Raw genomic sequence first — 24349 nt, 5'->3', positions numbered from 1 at the left:
TTTAAAAGTAAATGCTAAAATTCCTTTATAATACAAAAACCAATTGTCTAAATATAAATAAGTAATTGAAATAAAAATTAAAACGTAAGACTTTTATCCTGAAAGTTTGGGCCAAAAATGTGGGTGCACATTATACTTGGCAAAATACAGTTTGCTGTTCTCCATGAGAGGGTTAGTGGTCCAGCTGCTGAACAAGTGCATCCTCACAGCCCACCCCCCGCTGTGGACTCCACAATGCTGCCCAATCATTTTTCTAACCCTTGTATGAACAAGATAATTCTGTCTTCCCTGTACACACCATTCTCATGGTATTTTGACGGGTAGATCAATCCTACCAACCCCAGAGTTCAGAGGATCATTTCATGGTTAAATTTTAAGTTTACACTTTCAGATGCTGTTTCTGAGTTTTAAATCTTGTATCTAATTCTATCAGTTCTAAAATTAGAAAGAGATATGATGATACTGCTTTATTTTCTAAGTGCCCCTCTGCTGGCTTATAAGGATGGCAATAACAGCTACCACTTATTGAATGCTTATGACTGTGATTAGTGCTTTATAAACAGCACTCCTACAAAACAGGTTTTGGTACTTTGCCATTTTACAGATGGGAAAACTGAGGCTTGAAGAGGTTAGATAACTTAGCTGGTTTTATATAGTCATTCAATCATTGGTCTAAGAAAGGGCTGCATTGGGGATTTTAATCCAGTTTTTCTGGAGTCTGAATCAAGACTGTCTCTTGCTAGTGGTGTTACTTTGAGTTTATTGTATATACCTCCCGTCTATCTCTTTCTTGACCTGGGAAATAGGTTGATGATATTATTTACCTTAATGCTGTAGCATGGATTGAGTTACTAAACAGAAGGTGCTTAGAACAGTACTTGACATAGTATCTGCTTAATATTTGGTAGTATAAAATAATTATCATTAATATTATTCACTGGACTTTAATTACTGAGATCATATATTAAACCATACAGAAGTATAGGAAGTAAAAAATACCCCTTTTCACCACCTCCCACTTCCTTTCCCCGCCATTAACCACTGACACCAGTTTGCTGTATATTCTTCCAGAGTATTTCTTATGCCATGTGAAACTATTTTTAAATTGTCCTTTCATTAACAAAATACAGGGCAAGAGTAAAATTTTTGGAGTGATCCTGAAAATGGAAGCGTATAGAGGTAGGAAGACAGACAAATTCATTCATTCAGCAAATATTCTGTGCCAGACACTCTCTTTACGTGCTGAGGATTTGGCATGCTGGATTTCTGTTTTGACTGTTCATTGACTTTTTGTTGTTGTTTTATTTAGGACATGATGTTTCAGCTTCTTCGTGGTCTGGACTTTCTTCATTCTCACCGAGTCGTGCATCGTGACCTAAAACCACAGAACATTCTGGTGACCAGCAGCGGACAAATAAAACTGGCCGACTTCGGCCTTGCCCGCATCTACAGTTTTCAGATGGCTCTTACTTCAGTGGTGAGTGAAAAAGTGCTATTCTGTCATAAACTCACCTTCCCTCTTTTGAATGACAAACTGCTCCACTCCATGCCCCTAATGTTATTGATGCCAGTGGTTCATAGTGAACAAAATGTCTCCACTGTTTTATAGAGCAGCAGGTAGGAAGAAAGCATTCTGCTTACAACTACAGACACATCCTGGCTGGGCTCATTGTGCACAGGACCCATTGCAGAAATAGCCTGTAGCATCTCAGCCACTGGAAGGGAGTCAGTTCTGCTCTGGCCAGGTTACTCAGTGGTCGGAGCATATTCCCAGGATGCCAAGGATTCTGGTTTGTTCCCGGTCAGGGCACATACAAGAATCAACCTATGAATGCATAAATAAATGGAACTACAAATAGATGTTTCTCTCATCAATAAATCATTTTTTTTTTAAAAAAAAGAAGGGAATCATTTACAAGTGTCAAAACGGTTTTTGCTATAACACTGTTTTCAGAGCAGCATGTATAATATCTGGGGAACATAGCTCAAGGAAAAGAGAACACCAGGATCCCTGACTTGTCTGCAGAACCCTGGTTTGGGGAAAAGCCAGGTGTCTGCACAGGTGTATGAAAGTACTCTTCCGAAGCTGTGGTGCAGACTGAGAAGAAAACATTGAATTTAACAGTGAACTTGGATGACCCATGAACTAGTAGCACTACCCTGCCAGGCAAAGGCTTCATCCAGGCCAAAAGAGAAGGGCTCTGTTTTGACAAAGTATGACAGTTATAATATCCTGTTCTAGGTCTCATTCAGATCCCAAACCATAATAGCCAGTGACTTCCGTTAGCTTCTATTTCTCCTTCTAGTTCATTGTTTCTGAGATGAATTTTTGTGAAATTCTGCACCCAAGAGATGAGAAGAGAGCCTGGAAGTAAGCACTGATAACCCTTCTTTTTGAAAAGCCTGCTTTTCATGCAGTGAATTCATTCATAGATTTTTTTTTAAAGGCCAGGGAATATTCCTTTGCTGTGCTGCTGACCTAGAGCTAAGGTTGATGCAGAGAATCCCTTTGATTCTATGATGGCTATAGAAATGGCCCCCAGAGCATTAGATTAAGTCTTTAAAAAAATAGAATAATCCTGGGTCAATACGTATGCCATTCTTCACATGTAATAATCCATCTTTTTTATGTTTTCTTTTCATTGATTTCTGCTTTAAAATCTTTCCATTACAGTCGACATACAATATTATGTTAGGTTCAGGTGTACAACATAGTGATTAGACATTTATATAACTTACTAAGTGATCACCCTGATGAGTCTAGTACCTAGCATGGACACCGTATAAATGGGAGGGAGATTGGGGAGTAGGAAATGGATGAAAATGGAGGAGAGATTAATAAGTACAAATTGCTAGTTATAAAAGCACACAGGATGTGAAGTACAGTGTCAGGAACATACAGCCCACCTTTCGCCCTGACAGGGTTCTCAGTCAGGGCAGCACTGCCCTGGGCATGGAGTGTTGTTAGCAAATGCATGGCCGTGTCTCTGCTTATCACGTGACTTGGGGATGGAAGTGGCTGCAAGGAGGCTAATACTCTGCACAGCAAAATTGTTTTCCCACATTCCAGTAATGCCTCAGCTGAAAAGTAGAAAATTGGGAGGGGAATTGGAAGTGCTCTGAGAGAGATAACTTGCCTTAGAAAAACATTCAATTTACAAAAGTATTCTGCTCCCCAGACCCGAAATATGGATCTACAACCCGGACATGTGAGATCAGGTACTTTCCCACCATTGTGTACTTTACCCAGGGCATCAGAATTTCTACAGGGGATCCCTTGGAATGTGTCCCCATGGGTGAAAAATAAATTGTACTTGTTTCCTCTTTGTCCACCATGCACCATCGTCATTGAGAAGACAAGGCACAGATGAGGTTGAAAGGGTACGCCTCGGCTTCGGGCTGGGTCAGACAGGCCCTTGCATTCTTACACGGCCACACCAGAAGGGGCTGAGGTTGCGTGCTTCCCAGTGGGAAGGGTGAGGTAGGCTTCAGGCTTCCCTAGGAAGCAGTTGCGCATGTTGTTTCAGGGCCCTGGGGAGAAGCTTGAATGGGCTTTGTGATCCGGTCGGGCATCAGAGGGGCCGATGGAAGGAACTGGTCTCCGTCAGTGCGTTAATCCGAGGGAAGGGTGAGCCATCACTGAGACAGATACTCTATGGTGATTCCCCCCAAGGGGCACTCAAAACCGTAAATAAAAAACAGGAAACCCAGTTGATTTTGATTTTTTTTTTCTTTTTAAAGTTGAAGAATGATAGTCCAGCTTGCCTATAACGTCAATTAACATTCCATTCTCACTGAACGTTGATAGGTCCAGGCAAGAAAATGCAGGCAAACTATTTCATAGAGAAAAGGGGAAAGGCGATCATAAATACCTGATTTTTCAGGGCCCAGTTTGTATTGTCTGCTCTGTATTACTTATGGTGACCAAGGGAAAAAAACATTAGCAACAGGAAGACACCGGAACAAATGCAGACTTTACTTGAAAGCGATGGTTGGAATTTAATGGTAATAATAAATGGGTATGATTTCCTGTAGAGTACGGCATTTAAGTTTTTTTCCACTGTTTTATGTTTTTTTTATTTAAAGGAAAAAGCCCATTTAGTACACTGATACATTGGTTCACATATACACGATGACGTATAAAGACTTGAAATCACAATTTCCCAGATTCGATGGGTATTTATTCTTCCACTTCCTGAAAATACACATTTTTTTGTGGATTATGTCATACAGGAACTGGGCATCATCTGTGGAATGTTAAAGGAATTGCAAGTTAGTGCATTTAAAACTGACATCTTCCAGCCATGAGACATGTTGATATATTACTTATCTTCCTTACTCTGACTCAGATATTCCCTTCTGGGACACCCTGCAGAACTTAATTTCTGCTTTCTCCTTCAGTGACTTCAAAGTAACGTCTTATTTTTTTCCTCCTTTATAAATTATTGTTCAAGTACAATTGTCTCCATTTTCCCCCCACCATCCACCTCTCAAAGTAACATATTAATGCCTGTCGTAATACTGCTCTCTGTCTTGTTTGTAATTATTTGGGGGGTTAATTTATCAAGCCGTAAGGTCCTGGAAGGAGCTGGCCTTTTGGGTAGACACTGATGTAGGAGAATCTCTATACGTCTGGACTGTAGTTGTCACTTCAGATTGTCTCCATCTGATGAGGGAGGTTAGGTGCCCTTAGATGCCCTACTCTACTGGGCTGCCTCCAGCACGACACTCAGGTGTGGACAGGGTATACTGGGTTCTTGCCGCTCAGTGTACAGTCAGGCATTCCCAGAACCCTGTACAGAGTAAGGCTTGGTTATACCTCTCTCTGTGCAGGTTGTGGAATTAAGATGTGGATCAGTACCATGTATACCTTAGACTTGACAAGAGGGTCCCTTGGCCTGGGTCTCACGCTTTAGAGGAGGCTACACTGGCCCTGCTCCAGCCATGCCTTCCTTCATGGAGCATGGAACTCAGGGTGCCAAGGAGACATACCACCTGGAGCCTGAGCCCCCCCACCCACACCCTGCCACACTCAGAGCATTGGGATTCCCAGCCGCTCTCAGGCTCTTCTGCCTAACAGCAGGCTGTGCCCCTGGGTGGCCCCCTCAGCAGTTGGCAGCTGTGGGGGCAGAGTGCGGGCACGTGGACCAGAATGCCTGTGAGCATCTGAGGCCCCTTGCAGTGCAGGGAGCTGGGAATGTGAAGAGAGATGGGGACCGTTAGACTCGAGACTCAGCCTGGGTTATTTTACCAGAAGAGTTTCTCTGAAACTGTGGAAATCAACTTTTGTGACCTGCCCCGAAATATCACCTTTGTGGAAAACCAAAGAGAAGAGATTACAGGGGAGGTCCTTTCCATGGCATATAAGTAATATAGAAAATTCATGACTCATGTGGTTCTATACTCTCAGTGGCAGAAATGTTTCAAGGATATAAAACACATTTTGAGATAAGCTAAAATTATATTCAGAGTCATTCCAAGGTCAAACATTTCTAAGTTCTTCCCTTGTCACTGAGGTGCATGGTGCAACTTATTTTTGTCTGTCAAGACAAAAGGGAAATAGAGACCAACCACTCAGCCAGAAGTTTTGGTCCCACTGACAGGGAGAGTCTCAGAGCCGAGCCTAAGACTTCACCAGCCACCCCATGAGGACACCGATGATGGTGAAGCGCTGTGAGCAGCAGCTCAAGGAGAGAGTCGCCTTCACTCTTTATGATGCAAATTCTTTATTACTTTTTTCTTCAACTGAACCGTAACAGGCAGGATGATACTGTTGCCATTGGCTTTGGTGTTTTTGGAAGTCCTTGTGAACCACCTTATTGTGCACGTGGGGAAACTGAGACTGTGGAAGGCAGTTGGTGACCAGGTTAAGTCCGAATTCAGCAAACAGATTGCATATGGCTCAGAGAGCCCCCCACCCCACCACTTGCCTTCTCTCCCCACTGTAGGCTCCAGTAGTTCACAGTTTACCAAACTGTGTTCTTGGGAACTCTCTGGTTCTATACAAAGGGTGTTCAGAGGTTCCACAAACGTTCAACAGTCCACTTTTAAAAATATATCATAGGTCTTGCTGAAATTATCATTTAAAAAGACAACTAGCTCATGCCATATTTTGGCACATTTGCAGACACTGAGGCATGAATGTGTGTCTCCTGGTTAATTCACTGTTCATGTAGACCTCAGAATGCAACTTCTGCCATCCTCGTGCCCAGCTGGTTGTCTTATAAATGTGTTGTTGCTTAGGAAAAATCAGGTTCTGTCTGTTCACTTCTGGGTCAGCTCTCTTAAAATCCCCTAAGTGCCTGATTGCAACAGCACAGGCAGCACTGCACTCACTGGACATGAGACAGCTTGGCCGTCCAGAATGATGCCAGTGTTGACATTTCCCCATGAAGATGTGACTGCCAACGCCCAGGCATTTAGCGCCACTCACTCCCCAGGACAGTTACCATAAAGCCGCCTGTGGATAGAAGCCTGCACCTTAAAATGAGCTTGCTCCTTTTTGGTGCCTCAGTAACTTAACGTCCTGGGATGACGTCCAGGGCTGGCCTGCCTCGCGCTCGTTTATGCTCTGCAGTGAATATCATTACAGTGACTTTCCAGTGTAGTGGGAGGGTTTTATGGAATCATTAGACAAAAGGTGGAATGAGCATTTTTCCTCCAAATGCTTGTGCCTAACACACGATTTGGAGGAAAACTCTACTTTGTTCAATAATGGAAGAGGGAGACTGTTCTCCTATCTTCTTAGTGACTTAATAAAATTCTCAGTGAATTACATTCCCCTCCTCCAGAGGTCTGTTATTATATGTCACCTTCTCTGTTAAGAGAGATGTATGTTCAGAAAACATCTTCCACTTTAGAAATCATCAAAAGACAACAAATAAATAGTAAGCATAGGAGGATTTGTATTTGCTCTACAAAGTACAGAATTGCACTTGAAGATTTTTCTTAAACGGAACTGATAATCTCCAAGTTGCCTTATTTAGGTCATTTGTTTATTTAGTGCCACAGGTATTACAAAAATTGGATTGCCTACATTCCCTTTTTACACCTCTAGTGATAGATGATTTCCTACTCTTAACTCCAGGGTGGGTAGCACTGAGTAAAGACCAAGAGAACGTTTCAAATTCAGAAACTTCAATCAGCCTAAGAGAGGAAATTAATGAAATAGAATGGTGGCATTCAGTCAGCAAATGAGTATTGATCACTTTCCATGTGTCAGGGAACCTGATAGATGATGGCAGTCAGAAACGGATGAGCTCTGCCCTCACAGAACTTATGGGGAGACAGATCTTAATCAATAGTCACACAAAAAAATGTTTAGTTAGAAACAGAGGTAACTATAAAGGAGCGCCATTCTAGGGGGCCATGTGACTCAGGAACCCTCCCTGGCTGGGAGTCAAGGAAGCCCTCCCGGCTCACCCGTGCCAGGATGTGGGATGCTCAGAGAGGTCTCCAGCATCCTCCTCTGAGAACCCACCTGGACACAGGCCCCAGGGATGTGTGAGCCGTACAGTCCATGCTTATTTTCTGTGTCTGTGTTTGGAATCACTCATTGTACCGGACCCAGTTGGCACCACCAAGTTGACAAAGTGAAACAGGACCAGAGATCGGAGAACAATGTCATCTTTTACAGGAGAAAATAAATTGTTTATGCTTGTTTCCTCTTCGTGCGTGTTGTATTTACTATGGAGACCTGGCAGGGTTTGTGCCTCAGCTTGGGCAGCCGTGTTGCTCCCACAGAAGCCTGCAAACGGTGCCAGTGCATACTGAGTAAATCAAACCAAGAGCATGACACGAGTATAATGGAAAAAACCCAAAGCCCTGTCGCCTCAGCACCTCAGGGAAAGGGCAGGACACACCTCTGAAGCCGGAAAGGCTCCTGTAACTCCCTCTCTGCTCAACATCTTGCCATGACACAACCAGGTCTGTTTTGTGAAAACTTCCAGTTGCCAGTACATATTTCATAGTTAACAATGGGGTGTTTGTGCCGGTTTCGTTTTCACTTTCGCCAGTGAGGGAAGTGGAATACAATGGGGCAGTGCACAGAGCTGGGAACAGGACACGTTTTCTTCCAGGTTCCCAAGGCTGGGTACGTGGAAAATGCCAGGGCCAAAACAAACATGGAAACCCATCCAGATCCTCCGTTACGCATTCTCAGTGGTAATAAAACACACTTGGAGCCTCCATCTGATAGGTTCGCTCTGCCTCCGCAGTGAAAGCCAACATTGATGACTGCTGTGGGAATGTCTCCCGTGTAGAAAGATCGTGTGTGCCTTGGTGTGCAGAAAGCTGGTGTGGGTGTGAGCGCATACGTGTGGGTTTTTAATTGCACCAAGTTTACTTGTAAAGTTAATCAAATGACTGCTTTCCTTGTTTATAAATGATAGTCATTTGCTTGACTCACCTACTTCTGCCTCCTTCATAAGTGGTCACTGTTGCAGATTAGTTCGGGATGAAGAGAGTTTCACTGTAGTGTTACTGCCTGGAAGACGCTTTACTCGGACAGACAAAGGGCGGGATGTTCTTCACTTCCTCCAGGGATCTGCATGTTTCATCAGGGTGTGGTATAGACAGGGTCTAGTTGTCGCCTGGTTTTTATAACCCCTTACACAGTCACCTTGTGTGGTGCCACTGAAGTCTCAGAAGCTAGAGGCCAAGTTTGAGTGTAAAGACCAAGTACTGTGCTAAGGCTGACAATGCCAAATGCTTTAGACAGGATTTGCAAGCAGAGGAATTCTCAGGGATTCAGAATGTGGGGAAGGAAGGATTGTGTCCTCTTACGTTTAGCATTCTTATGAGAAATGTGCCTTCTATGACTGGTCAGGAGCTAGTCTGACAAACTGCATTTAATGAGATAATTCCATATCCTCTAAATTTGCTTAACTTAAATGTTGTGTTATATTCATTCAAAGGAGTATGAGGCACAGACCTTGGAATTCAATATAAAACGATGTTTGTATAACTTGGATTGTGATGTCCTCTATAATCCTTTGGATGTGTGAGTTCGGTTTTGCAGATATCACTACTTCCTTGAAGGAGAAGGTGGCAGCACCTTCATTTCGCTTGGGCTTTGATGGTTTCATAGTATAAGCTCCTAAGTCAAAATATGTTATTGGAATTCGTTACAGTGGGCATCCTACATTGGCCATGTCCATTTTTAGCCACTCAGTCCAAATCTTATACTATCTCAGTGTGTCCCACAGTGCCTTCCTGGCACATGGTAGGCACTTGATAAATATACGTTTGAATGAATGACATGAGTCTTCGTGATTCTGCAGTGCCTAAAGAATGAATTTCGAACTCTGTAACTAGGCGTGCAGAATTTTTTTGCAGTGTAGCCCCACCCTGCCCCTCTGTGCTCCCACCCTCACCCCCAGCCAAGGCCATCCCCATACACATAAATGCATATCATCTAACACCACCAAATCTCTCACTACTCTTTGAACTTAAGTGCTTTCCCAACTCCCTGCTTTCATAAATGAATCGATGAATGAATTTCCAACTCGGGCATTTTCCATGTGGCTGCTGGGACCATTGCATCATCAGTTATAAACATCTGAAGGTTTTTTTTTGTTTGTTTGTTTGTTTTAGACGCAACTTTTTGCTAATCTTCCCAGTTACTGCGTCACTCCCTGATAGTAACTTGAGCTTTGAGGGAGTAACGTTTACACTTCGAATATCTGCCCGGGCAGCCACTCCTAGCCTTCAGATAGGAACTCTGCTTCATTTCTCTTTATCCAAGGTCACAGACCTTCCCGCACCTCCCCAACGTGTGCACTTCACATTTTCTGTACCGTGTTTTTAAAAATCTAAGACCTAAGGGTTGAAAATGGTCTGCATTGTAATTTCTTTCCATCATTTGATTTAATCCACTTGTGTCCTTGAGAAGATTGGGCACATATCTTTGTTAATCTAAGCTCAGACTTTTTATGATTGCTTTGTAATACTGGACTTTTTCATATTTTATTTCTAATATTCCAAGTTTGTTTCTAAATGATGCCTGTTGGGCTGCTGAACTACTCCTCATGTTGCTCCTGTGGTCTGTTTTCCTTTTCCCTGGGCATTGAAACACAGGCTGCATGTCATTGCTGGACCCAGCATCTGTAAGGATACTGATTCCTTTTAAATCCCTCATAAATTTGCATGTGAAACTTTACAGTTGGCTGTGGAGGAGTACTCTATCTTCAAGTCTCAGGGAAACATCTAAAAGAAAAGCGGAAAGCATAGAATTTACTTTTGCACTGTTCATATATTTATTTTGAAGGCTGGCAGGATGTAAAAGTGGGGCTGTAAATTTAACAAGTCAACCATAAAAAAACCCAAAATAGGGAGAAAAATCTCTTACTGCTTCTAGGTTCTGGTACTAATATAAAGTTACAAAATTTCTATTCTTCCGCTGTCTAAATTCTCTTTTTGTATTTCTAAAGCTGTCTTTGCCTTTCTTTTTAACTACTTTTATGGTGGTTCATCCGTTTTTAAAGTTTTATGGTGTTTTGAAATGTATGGAAGCGTTCCGAATGCCTGCCTCATGGTGACGCTGCGTGCTCTCTGCACCTTATGTAACTGCCGATTTCAGCGAGGTGGGGACTGCACGTGGGATCAGTTCTTGTGGGAAAATATGCTTCAGTGGCTTACTGGCACTGCTCTTGGAATGTGGCATTTAAAAGTACCTTTTTACAGTGGGAAAGAATTCTGTCAGGAATAAACAGTCTGACCTTGTTAAATGGGCCAAAGTCTGTCTGTAACCTAGTTCCAGAAAACTATCTTCTACTAGTTTTAAAAAAGCAGATTCGAAAAATTACAACTAAAACTCTCTAAAGAATGGGGAAAGTTGCGACCAAGACTATGAAATGAATTCCAAAAATGATGATCTTCGCATACATTCATAAACATTTCTTCGCTTGACTGTGAAGTCCCCCTCTCCCAGAGTGGATGAAAGATCCGGAGTACAGTTAGTCAGAACAGCAGATTTTCTTTTTCCTGGAAAGACAAGACTGGCTTATAGAAAGGAGCTGTGGGAGGGGCTACGGAGCATGGACCAACCGTGGGAAACCAGCAGGCTTCGGGAGACGTGGGAGTGGAAATTGCCCATTGCCCACAGGTCTGTATACTCTGAGCTCTGGAATGCAACAGTCTGTTCTTAACCATTCTCTCCCCTTTTCCTTTCCCACCCACCCTAAATCCATCCACACACCCCTGTGATCCTGCCACTCCAGACCTGCTTCCCCCTTTTTGAAAGCACAAGCCGTGAGATTTTGTGTCTCTCTGCCATTGGGCAGTATTCTCTCTGCTTACACTGCCTCTCCCCTTCCCAGCCTAACAAACTCCCACCATTCTTCAAAACTCAGTGCCAACGCCACCTTGTCCCTGAAGTTGGCCTCTCTAGGATAAAGCTTGGCACCTCCTCTTCTGTGTACTTTTGACTTGCCTCTAATGTAGTAGCTGTCATATAATATACAATAAGAAGCTGAATGAAGGCAGGGAAGGGCAGGGATGGAAACTGGAGATAGTTAAATGTCGATCCAGAGGGAAGTAGGGAAAACAAATCCATGCCACAATCTGAATGATATTATATGTGTATTTGAATGATATTCCTCTAGTCAAATATGTGTCTGTGATCATCAGTCTTCTGTATTACACTGTTATTGTTAATAACGTAGATCCATGCTCAGGACATGGTGGTCACTAGTGATATAATTACTGCTGTTTTTATTGCCACTTGTATAAATACATAGTAATTTCTTTTAATACAATTAACACATTCAAAATGGAATCAGTCATACAATATAGAGTCTGCATAAGACATCTCACTAGTACTTCTGTGAATCAGAGGAATCAGAGATTTTCAGAGGTTTAATGTTTACCCAATTGTAATTAAGATGCATCTATCATAAAATGACTTTTTTTTTTTCATTTATAGACAGAGTGTTTTCATCAGTACTTACATGGCAGATGCTTTAGCTTATTGGGACTAAAAGCCCAGTAACATGGTTGTGTTCTCTCTAATTAGCCACCTGTTTTTCTGTTTCTCCTTTTTCAGCCCCCATAATCCAGCTTTTGCTAAAGTTGGCAAATACCATACCTTACATGTGGTCATTATATGACTAAACCCTAATGAGGGTTATGTAATGTCAACAGCCACAACATACCGTAATCTACTCTTTTCATTAGATAACAAGCACCTTGCAAGAAGAAATGGAGCATGGCGTATATTATGCTCACTGAAAATAGTAATTGGTAATGATGGTGTACTTTTGAGATGTTTGTGTCTATTACAAAAGTAATATATACTCATCAGAGGCAAATTTGTATGACCTCAGTTTATTTCTGTTCTTCATTCTCTTGGTTCATCCTGTCCATTCATTTTTTGAACTGCATCATGGGCTTGCTTTGTCAATTTTGAAAGACAGAAAGTCCAAGTGCATTGTGAAAGAATGATGTAAATAAATAAGGGTGTGGAATATTTTTTCTGCCCTTTGTTAGAGTGTGCTTTTCCTGAAGCCGTTTGCCTTCACCTTCCTTTCCTCACTGCTCCTAAGCAATAACAAGTATAGAAACTAAGTATTGGATGCCATTCCAATAAGAGTCTGTTGAGTTGAAGGATTTTTTTTAAAGAAATCAACATTCCACTGGCTCCACCATTGGTTCCCCCAATCCCAAATGATCATGCACAAGATCACGGCCACATCTCTTAAAAGAACACTGGTCATGTTCTTAAGGCCAGATGTTAAGTTGAAAGCATTTGGGAATGCATCAGAATTATAACAGTATATGACTGATGTTCTTCCGAGTATTGTGTTTGTGTACCGTGTGTGCGGGCCTGAGTGTGTTTTCTGTATCTCATCAGGTATTGGCGAATAAACAGTTCTCACCCGCCCGAGAGAATATGTCCTTTATTTTCTTTAAACAGTGGCTCCATTGATTCTCTTCTAACATCACTTCCCTTGGTTCTCTCTTCCTTCTTGGCAGCATTGTCTTCGAAGTCTTGAATTGATTCCAGTGTTCCTGGAATACTCCTTTTTCTCCTCTATCATTTTCAGCTAAAGGCAGAGACAGGTTTTTCCGATAACCTTCATTCAGGAGGCACTGCAGCCCAGCACATTGGTTAAGAGGGCACATTCTGGACCAAGACCTTTGGGTTGAAGTTTATCTTGCTATTTACAGGCCGTGTGGGCTTAAATCAATTCTTTAGTCTGTGTTTTGGGTTTTTTTCTTTCTTTTTTTTTTAATGGAAAATATAACCATACCTACCTTTCAAAAATTGTTGTGGGAATTAACTTAAAACATGAAATGACTAAGCACATGATAAAGTCCAGTCATGGAATTACATAATAGTGATATTCATCTTTGCACCCACATGTGAAGACGGGGACAGAAATGAGTAGAACCATGAAACCATTTCCTACTACTAACCAGTTACATAATGACCATTCATATTATTAGAGTTTAGGTTACTCTCAGGGAGACCAGTCTCTCCTTTTTCATTACTATTTAAGGGTTTCTCAAAAGAGAGACTGTGTCTAGGATTCCTGAAATAAGTATGTTGAGGAAATCTTCTCCCCATTATCATTTTTTAAACAGTGCTGATGTCTGGAAAATTCTTTGTAAGAGCATCCACATACCTGGTCTTTGAATACAGGAAATTGAGTATGTAGACCCAGAAAGTTGCAGAATTTTCACCAAGACTGGAAATGGGTGAACATGCATGCTACTGTGAATGAACCATGTGGACTGTCCGAACTGCCCAGCTGGCAGGCGCCCTCTCCATGTGAGGTCCAGAGCCCCAGACACCCTTGCCGTTTTTCTCAGTCCTTGCTCCCTGCTTACCTTCACTGCTGGGCAAGTAGTTAAGGTGGGGAGAGTAGAAACTGAGTTTTGACCCCACAGCATGAATTTCTGTGATTATACTTTTTGTCTTTACCACCTGCAGGTCCCACTCTAGAAGGAAAAGAAAAAAAATTCTCAGAATGGACACGTTCTGCATTTAACCTCTGTAGAGGGGAGTTCAGGTGACCAAAATGTAACAATTCCTAAATCGTGAAAGTGAATTCCTTTCTTCACTGTAGTCAACAGGGTCTTTTCATCTTATTTCTAGATTAAACCATTTTGTATTGTAGCTCACCCTTTGCTCAGTAGTTAATATTCAGAAAGTTTCATTTCCCAAATAGGTTAGATTCTTCGCTGGTCAATGAGTGACTCATTGCACCATGGATTAGGAATTAATGTCACAAATAACATACACTTCTTTCCCATAGTCTGCTTAAGATGTGTCACATAACCCTTCCAGCTATTAACCTTTCAAGAAAATTAGTTGAAAGAAATTCCTGAGGCTTTCGGCCCAGCCCTTGTATAACCTGCACTGTCTTGTTTTGTTTTTCAAAGCCACGCCGGAATGCCCCCTATTCACGGAAAGAGTTGGTACCTAACTAATCACTCAGAGGCATGTTCAGTCTGCCATGCAGGGAATTTGTGTGTGGCATTTCATGCATTTGCTTACTCTCTTCGTTTGGATTTTAAGAACAGTCGTCTCAGTGTTTGCTTTTATCAATTTCATGCCTGATTCAGGATTCAGATTAAACCATGATACTGTCTTGGAAGAAAACGTGCTCTGGCTTCTCTTAGATGCAAGGTAAAGGTGTGGCTTGGCCAAATAAGCAGTGCTGTGTGGAAATGGAAGTCAGGAGCTTCTGCAGCCTCGCCTGACTAGGATCCAGCTCTCTTTAGGCACTTTCCGCTCTGGACTCCCATAGCACTTTTTAAGCCACCCAGTTCAGCCTTTGCATGAAGATTTTTGTTCTCTGCTTAAGTTGAATGTGACTTCCTTTTTTTCCCAATGCTGCTCATAGCTCCTTTGAGATCAGGAATCATGGCCCAGGTCTGGTAAGCATGCCTAGCATCATTTGTGTGAACCAGAAACCTGGGAGATGGGTGATGCTTGGTGAATTACTAGTTGTTATGCTTTTCTTCTCTTGGTGCCTATAGGACATTCTAGTGGACATACCACTATTGTTCCAGAAATCTTATTACTACTAATATGTACATGAATTCTAAGTACAGAGTGTCCTTACGAGGTAGAGACATTATCAGATAAACAAAAACCAAGAGAGTAAACTCCCAACAGCTTTTCACTAAAGGAACTTCTAAGGGACATCCTTCCAAGAGAAGGAAAATTAACCTAAAAAGAATGTCTGAGATGAAAGAAAAGAGAGAGAGTCCATAAATTTGTAAGGATGTTCAAGTATGTCATTAATCACAGTAAATATAAATGTACAAAACCTACCAATTAAAAGACAGAGAATGTTAGATTGCATTTTAAAAATATTTATCAAATACCAAATCTGTGCACTTTTTTTCTTCAAGAAATACATAAAACTTTTATTTCTACTGGTAGGAGCATAAAATAGTGCTCTACTTTGGAAAGTAGCTTGACCTGAACTCTAGTTTAACATGCTCATACCACAAAACCCTGCAAATTCATGCCTAGTTACATAACTTAGAGAAATTTGCGTATGTATACCAGGAGTTATACTCAGGATCATTTATAGCAACATTGTTTGCGATAGCAAAAAACAGAAACAACCCAAATGTTCAAAGACAAAACAATGATTTAACCAACCTTGGTATATTCGTACAACAGAATTAGATAGAGTGAAAATGAAAACCAATGAACTCTAGCTATTGACAATACCACAGATGAATCTTAGAAATAGTTTTGAGTGAAAAAAACAAATTCAAGGAAGTTATAAAGTATATGAGATATTTATAACTTCAGAAACAAGCGACACTAAACATAATATTATTTAGGTATATGTATGTGATAAAACTAACATTTTTTTAAAGTAAGGAAATGAAAACATGAAACAGAATAGTGGGAGCAAAGAGAGGTAAGGAATGAAGCGAATGGAATTAAAAAGCATCTTAAGAGAGCTGAGGAGGGAGGAGGGCTCTCAGCACACGAGTAGCTAGAACATCGTTAAAGCCTTGCTCTGGCCTCCTTGGGCTCTTCTTTAGACTCATGGTCTCATTTAACGTGATTTCTTAAAGTTTTGTTCCATAGTTTCTGCTGGCCAGGCACTGAATTGGGAGAGTAGAAGTTGATGAAACAGAAAAAAAATCTTCCCTCACTCTCATGGGGAAGATGCATAAGTAAGTAAACAAGTCAGTGTGTGATATAATGTCGAGTAGAGGCAACTCCTAGGGAGCACTGGGAGGGGGATTAAGTGTGACAGACCAGAAGATTTTTAGGGGTAGGGGGCTAGTGTCGGGGGTGGTCCGTACTCCTGCTCGGGGGTACCTAGTGAAAAGTGCTGAACTCATTTTAAAGTGCACCAGGAAGCCATCTAAGGGCTATCAGTTCCTTTAACTGAGGGACCTAGCCCATCTTATCAGCAGAAACTAGAAAAGGAGTTAGGCTGCAAAACAGGCAGCGTCGCAGCAGGAAAAAAAAAGGCAACTAATAATAGTACACAAGCCAGAACAAATTTAAATGGTCAAAGTAATACTCTCTCAGAACTTGAAGAAAGAAGCCGAACCTGGGGAATTCTGTTATGTGTAAGTCTTCATCTTCCCCGATAAATGAGATATGAAAATACCAGTTGTTTGCATATGCACATAACACAAACACATACCGCATACTCTCTTCGTGAGACATTCTTGTCATAAAAATGTGCCATTTCTACCTAAAACATTGAAAATACTTACTTTGTGCTTTAGTTGCTTAACTGTAAGTGCTATTGTCACGATTAGGTCATTCGAAATGTGTTTCTGCCCATCCTGAGATTTGCAACATGTATGTGAAATCAGTAGTAGTATCAGTAATTATTATGCAGTATAAAAAGAATTTTTTAAAAATCTGTCATTATTCATTATGAAGCTAAGTTCAGCTGGGATTGTTTGTGAGCAGAAGTGGATTTATTGTGCTGAACGGGTCTTAGGCAACAGAGCTCTCCCCTGCAGCCCTGCACACGCTCTGGCCGTGGACGAGGCCTCGGCAACACGCCCCTGTGGCTTTTGTTTTCTAACTGCTGCACTAAGCTGTTTAAATGCAGCTATGGCTTCACTCTTCCACCTCACCACACTGTTCCTCCTGTCAGGTGGCACTGGAGTGGCCTTCCCTCTGGGCGCTGTTGACCCTTTGATTTTGTGCCGGCAGCCTTCTGCCCCCATCCGGTTACTGCTGCAGACAGTCTAAAGCCCTCAGCTTGCTTAGCATCTTCTGGTACCTGTTTACTCTTTTATTTCTTGTAGATACCCACCTTGGATTCTGCGACACCGTAGTTTGCTGCTCTTTGTCCTCCCTACCTCCCTCCTCTTTGCTGACTGCCCCCGCCCGTCTTTCCCCTGCGTCTGTCCTATGTACTGTCTCCCTCAGCTGCCTCCTCGGCTTCCCAGAGATCATTCTGGAGGAAGAGAGCTTATCTCCTGTCTAACTCGGTTCACTGGCTTGAGCCCTACATCCGCATATCCACCTAGACATCATCACAAGCAGCACGCCTGCCTGTCCTTCGCCATTCAGGTCAATGGCCCCGCCATCCACCGTTACCTGGGCCAGGAACCTGGGACTTGTCCTAGGTTTCTGTCTCTCCTTCTGCCTTATTTAAAATTATTCCTCCCGCATCTCCTCTCCTTACTGCTATAGGATGGTACATGCTCCTGCCAGTGCCCCTGGATTGCTCTCCCTGCCTCTAAGATCATCTCGTTTCATCCCCCACAGTTACCAGAATATTCATTCTGAAACGCAAATCTGACCTACAATCCCTGCATACAGCTCTTCAGTACCTTCTCTGCTCCTCGGGACAAAGTCTAGGCTCCATCACCTGGCGCTCAGAGTCCTTTGTCCTCTGGTGTGTGCAGCTTGATGCTCCTCAGCTGTCCTGCCCAAGCTCTTCCCTGTGCCTGTCGTGCCTTTATACCTGCTCTGTGAAAACTGCAGCAGAAGATATCCCTGTTCCTCACCCTGCCCTCCCCTGTGGAGTTGATGTCTACATTAACACTTGCTAATAGCCAGGAACCTTCTTCAAAGTACTATATGGACCTTACATCATGTAATTGTCAATTGCCCTATGAAGTAGGTACTCTGATTCCCTATTTGGCAGATGAGGAAATAAAGACACGGAGAGGGTAATATAGTCTACCAAGGTGATACAGCCCATAGCCAGGTGCAGGACTTGAACCCAGCCTCTTCAGTTGCATGTCTCTTCCTGGCACGAAAGCTTACACAACTGGTAGTTACGCCTGCCTCCCCTGCTCAAATGTGAGCTTTTGAGTGCAGATACCGTGTCTTCAGTCATGTTCCTATCGTCTTAATAACCGGGATCCGGCACTTGTCACATAGCAGGCACGTTCGTGTGTGTCTGGATGAATGAGGCGTTGAAGTGGTGGTGTCTCACAAACTGCATGAGAAGGGGTACGAGGGATATGTCGGGGCAGGACACACGTATCTGTATTTCACCCACTGCATATTTTGTTCGTGACGACCTAAGGAATAAAATTGTTATTACTGCCTTTGAGGAGAGTTCGGTTTAAGTGAGAACCTTAAATAGTTGAAAGAACTTAAAGACTGAGCTTCAAAAGTTAATTCTTGTTCCCAATGGACATTATTAATATTTCTAGAAAGTAACTTATCTTTTTAAGGGTTCATTATGTGCTGATAGCTCACGGCAGCAGCCGTTTAATTATTGCCGTCATCAAGATCTAGAGCAAACAGACTTCCTAGTATTTTGAGGACCACTGGCCACTTTTCACACCGGCCTGCCTCACTTTGCAAGGCTTCCTAAGTAAGGGTAAGCTTTCCATCTTCCCATGGCAAAGTAGTTTATCCATTAAAATGGCAGGAAGGCTTCCCAGCCCAGTTGAATTGGCGAGATAATTCATTTTGCATATATCAAATTTATACAGAGGAAAAATTTCAGTTACTGTTTTCCATGCAAAAAATAATACACTTCAAATATAGGTGTGGGTATCCTGTGGTTTCTGGAACCTTCCTTATGGGGCATCCCTGAAACATGGTCTCCAGTGTTCTTTGTAATCGTAACATGCTTATTTCATAAACCAGACCCATACAGGAAAAAGCTTCCTTTTTTCCCCATGCAAAGGCTTATAACTGAATGAGAGAAAAATTAATTAATTACATGAATATTAAGAGGTTACTTATCTATTATAACATTGGGCCACAAGTTGACTAATTAAAAGGAATGCAGGTTGGAAAGCTGCCACAAATCTGCTCCTTTCATTTAGAGGGCCACAGGCTGAAGCCAGTGATTGTGCGTGACGGGCTCCGGGAACAATGGTGCTGCGCACAGACCGTCCAGATGAAGCATGCTCGTCTGAATTACGCCGACGACGGGGTGGCCTACAGGCAAACAAAATGGTTAAACAATACATAATCAAGTTTTTATTTGGTATTTCCTGCAAGGCTGTACCAGTTGCCAGGGAGTGTACTGTATTTTTTCTTTGGCTGTATTAATTGTTGACCATAGCTGGCAGAGCACCAAACAGGGACAGATAAGGGGGAAAATGGCATCTGGACATTAAAGCCCCAAGTGTACTGGGGGGAAGAAAAGCACAAAAAATTACAGCATATATCAGGAATTTTCCAACTAACGATGTGCGGATGTGGTAGCGCGAGGGAAAGAGAGCCAAACTGAGCTTGCTTTGTTCACTAAGAGAGGCCCCCCTGTAACATTCCTTTTCGCTGTGCATATTTTGGCTTCATTTGTACAGTTTTAACTTTATACTGTGTGTGGAGAAGCTCAGTTGTGATTGGCTGTTCCTGATAAATTATATTGCAGTAATTAAAGTTCATGGATAGCTGTTATGTTCTTAGTTATTTAGAAGCTGTTTCAAAAACCAAGTCTAAGCTGAAAATTTCTTTTAAGTGACATGTCATTACTGTATAAAAGATGGCAACAATTATTTTCATTGATTTCAAACAGGTTTTTTTCAAAGACAATACTCATTTACTCAAATAGAAAACAGTATCTTAAAAACCTGGGATAGGAGCTGGGAGTGAGTAAATCTTGTAGCCTGCAAGTGAAATATTCCCTAACAGGTTTGTAAAACGTGAAAATTTTTGATAGGGATAATCCCCTTTGCTACTTTTAGATTCCATTTAAAATGCAAAAATAATATATAAATATTAGTAAACCTATTGCAGAAAAAGGTATTGCAGTTTCATGACCTCAGTTAGAAGTCATATGTTACTGTTTTAATTCACTAATAAAATGAAAAATCCCCAAAGGATCACAGCTCCCTCTTGAAAGATTGATAAGCCTCGGAGCCCCCAGTAATAATAATTGTAATGTATACCAAACCTTTAGAGCTGTGAAATGTGTTTTCCAGGGAGTCTTTTGCAGTACCAATGATCTGTCTGCCTGCATGGCTCTCAGACCCTGTGGATACACCTGCAGTCCCTGGCGACACTGGGTTTGAACTCTAGCTCTGACACATGGTTAGCTATAGGAGTGGCCTGTAGTTATGAACACATTCTGAACATCCATCTCATAGACTGTGGGTACAAAAGTGCCTCCCTTGCAAGCTGTTACAGGATTTAAATGACATAAAATTGGTAAAGTCCTTAGTGAGGTACCAGGCATATGGAAAACCCACAATAAAGTTCGGCTGCTGTTACTACATCTTTCCTGTTGAGAAGCTCTGGGGTTTCTCTTAGCTTCTCAGAACGTTGTTCTGGTCGGTGTCTGCATTAGAGTTCAAGAGATTTGCTTAATCACCATTGACTTCCACGGCAGATAGCAAGGAACGGGTTGTCTGGTCTGCCGTGAAAGCCGGGACAGCGGTTTTGAGCACTCCTAAACATTCTTAGAGAAGCTGAAATTTTAACAGCTGTTTTCAGAAGCATGTATTAAAACCCAGTTATTGAGAAAAACTGAAAAACGGTATTCTCAAATCATGTCATTCTTCTAAAGATGGACTGTGAGCTACAGCATGTGCGTACTTTGTGGTGTTATAGACAAACTGCCTGGAAACACAAAGACCAATACTGTCTCATATTTGATCAGTATGAGACAGTGATTGATTTTCGTAAGGTTCATTTTAATGACTTCTACATACTAATGACATTTTCTAGTATGTGTTGTTCTTCATTTCCATCTCCAGAAGTCTTAACCCTTAACCCTAAACATGTATAAAGGGCTCATACACACTGAGTATTATTAGAATGACACGATTCATTCCAACACCCCAGGAATTCCGTGTGATCTTTGTTCAATAAAGGGAAACCACTATTAGTCATGATCAATGTGTAGGTCCTAAATATTTTTAAACCCATAACATTTCTTGTAGGCCAAAGCATTTCTTAAAATAAATATGAATCCCTGACATTAGACCAGTTTTTCTCAAAGTAAATCTTACATCCTGAAAACATTTTCAGGCCTTAAATAATGTTGCTGTTGAATACATCTTTTCAATCATTGAGTAAAGACTAATAAAATATACATGTATGTGGGTTTTATGGGATCTTTAAAGATTATTAATTAGGGATAAAAGATTATTAATTCTCCCTCACTGAAACATACCAACTGTGATAATAAGATGAATGTGGTCAGCTTTAACTTAAAACTGGAGAACTCCCTTTTCATTTCTACAATTGGCTTTTTCTCTTCAGCTGCTTTTTAAGTTGGGCTGTTAGCAATTTCGCCTGTCTTTAATTTTAAGCACCATTCTTCCAGTCCGGAGGTCCCTATAGGAAGCCCACTCTCGGAGCCTCGCCTCCCATTGGCTAGCTGGGAAAAGAGCATTTCTGCATAAATTGGATGCTTCCTTCTCCCCTGGAGACCAAATATGCTCATGTTTCACAATCCCCTGGTTTGTAAGCATGAGTCCATTGCCCGAAGCTGGAAACTTTCACTTTGTAGAACACGGCACACATCGAAATCCAGATTCAATCCCCCTGACGTGCCTGTGGGTCTGATAGGAGATTGAATACATGCTTCTTAATCTAGTGTTTCTGAGCTGCTCCTACTGAAATCAGAAACCGATGTGCATGAGAGAGGTGTCCTTCAGAGAAAGGTATTTCCTTTGTGCAGCACCAGTGCTCACAGAACCCAAGGGGTTAACCTGAGAGCCTCTTTGAAAACAGAGGCGAAGGTCACTGGCGGCAACAGCAAAGACTTAAAGCCTGCCGTCCTGAGCCTTTCACCCTGCCTTTCCCACCCAGGGGATTGTAAACATTGGCTCCCGGCCACCACGTCCCACTGCACAGAACTTCTCTGTGCTTTCAGCATATACATTTATGCTTTTTTATGGAAGCTGAAGCAAAGGCGCATTATTACTGCGAGCACAGAGAACATGTTTCTGTTCAATAAAAGGGGAGGAATTCTGTCCTGCTGGAATGTGAAAGCATGCAGACACGCTTATTTAGTGCTGCTTCACATGTAACTTAGCTGCTGCTCTTAGTCTGACTTTCCCAAGTCAAAAGAATGTGTAGAATGCTGTCGCTTAATCAGAACCCAGAAGAGCTCTTTTATCTGCCATTTGTTAGTAACTAGCAATATTGCCCTTATCTCTTTGTCCTTTAGCTCCATCCAGTGCCCTCGGATAGGAGAACTGGCAACATGAAAGCACTTATTACCTTGAGAATTGCTTCTTGTTTTTCTTTTAAAAACTCACAGTTCTTTTACCACCAACGAAGAAGCTAATGGGGTTTTCTTTAAGTCAAATAACGTTGTCCTAGTCCTAGGATCATAGTTGTTTGATAATGTTTAAAAGAAACCAAGGTGATTCATGTATTTATGTTGCTGTTTATACCTGATTCTTCAAAAGTCTGTGACTCATCCATGTCACTTATAATAACCTTCACTAATTCAGTTGCAGGAAAACAGATCGGAATTTCCAGAGATATTACATATAGCCTTCATTTCTCCCGCCTGAACTTTTTCAGTATATTGAACAGGGCTTAATATCATCCCATACATCAGTAATTTCATGTTATTTCAGTCCTGTGATATAATAATTTTTCTCTTCAGTGATTTCTAAAGACGTGGATAGAGGATTCATTTTGATGGCTCCATATGTTACAGTAGGTAGGGGCAGAAAGATTATAACCCATATCATTCCTCCTTGCTACACTATGCTCCTTTTTTCAAAGGGACTGTATTTCTTGGGCACACATATAAAATCTTACTCCTTTCTTCTGAAATGGCTGTATGGGTGTATTTGGTAATATATTTGGACGCTTGCCTCCAGAAGATACAGTCAGTCACTGTGCATTCTGGTTTGAACAGTGATACTTACGGTCCTGAAGCGAATGCAAGGCCCTCAGCAGTCCCTACCCCTTTGCGAAGACGGGACTGCTCTCTAGCCTGTAACTGCACTTGATAAGAGATCGGTGGTGTTGCCTTTTGTCTTTTCATCTAAATGACTTCTTTTAAAAGATTTTATGATTTTATTCTTAGAGGGGAAAGGAGGGAGGGAGAAAGGAAGGAAGATACCGATGTGAGAGAGAAACTTGATCTGTTGGTTGTCTCACACACGCCCCAGCCAGGGACCAGCAACCTTCTGCTTTGCGGGACGATGCTCAACCTACCGAGGCACACCGGTCAGGGCTAAATGACTTTTTAAGGTTCTTCACAGTCTGTTTTGGAATTTGTTTTGCTTTATAGAATCACAAATTCTATTGGACCAATTAATGTCCTTTAAAATGGTCTTCTGCCCAAAGTTCTATTTCTTTCAAAGTGAAGTTTCCATGACCAGTGTTCCTGAAGACATAGATCTGCATGTGGAATTTATTCATTCTTTTTTTAAAAATTTATTGTACTCTTTTCTTTACCATTTAACCCCCTCATATCGTCCTCCTGCCGCAGTCACCACACTGTTGTTCATGTCCATGAGTCCTTGTCCCTCGATCCTTCTACCCCCCACCACACACACACAGAGCTGTCATCCTGCTCTCTATCTATGAGTCTGTCTCTGTTCTGCTTGTTGGTTCAGTTTGTTCATTAGATTCCACATATGAGTGAGATCATGTGCTATTTCTCTTTCTCTGACTGGCTTATTTCACTTAGCATAATATTCGACAGAGGAAGCAAGTACATACAATGTCTGAAGATTATTCAATAAATGGTGTTGGGCAAATTGGACAGATACAGGCAGTAAAATAAAACTAGACCACCTTCTTACACCACACAAGAGTAAATTCAAAGTGGATTAAAAACTTCAGATATTAGTCCCGAAACCATAAAAATCTTAGAAGAAAACACAGGCAATAAAATCCCAGACATTACTCATAGAAATGTTTTACCTGATATGTCTTCCCAGGCAAGGGAAGCAGAAGAAAAAATAAATAAATGGGATTATATCAAACTAAAAAGGTTTTGCATAGCAAAGGAAA

General features: G+C 41.7%; 1 protein-coding gene across 2 annotated transcripts in view; it reads left to right on the top strand.

Moving 5' to 3' along the window:
- Nucleotides 1-24349, top strand: part of CDK6 (cyclin dependent kinase 6) — a 224268-nt gene that overhangs the window by 114733 nt on the left and 85186 nt on the right. For both annotated transcript variants that reach the window (XM_037136487.2, XM_053655106.1), the window contains exon 4: nt 1310-1477. In XM_037136487.2, coding sequence (XP_036992382.1) covers nt 1310-1477 — 168 coding nt within the window. The remainder of the gene's footprint in view (nt 1-1309; nt 1478-24349) is intronic.

This window comes from Artibeus jamaicensis, unplaced genomic scaffold (genome assembly GCF_021234435.1).
Source record: "Artibeus jamaicensis isolate MK-2021 breed Jamaican fruit bat unplaced genomic scaffold, CSHL_Jam_final contig_923, whole genome shotgun sequence".
Classification (NCBI taxonomy): Eukaryota; Metazoa; Chordata; class Mammalia; order Chiroptera; family Phyllostomidae; genus Artibeus; species Artibeus jamaicensis.
Note: the sequence above shows the minus strand (reverse complement) of the source record. Positions and strands in the feature narration are given on the sequence as shown.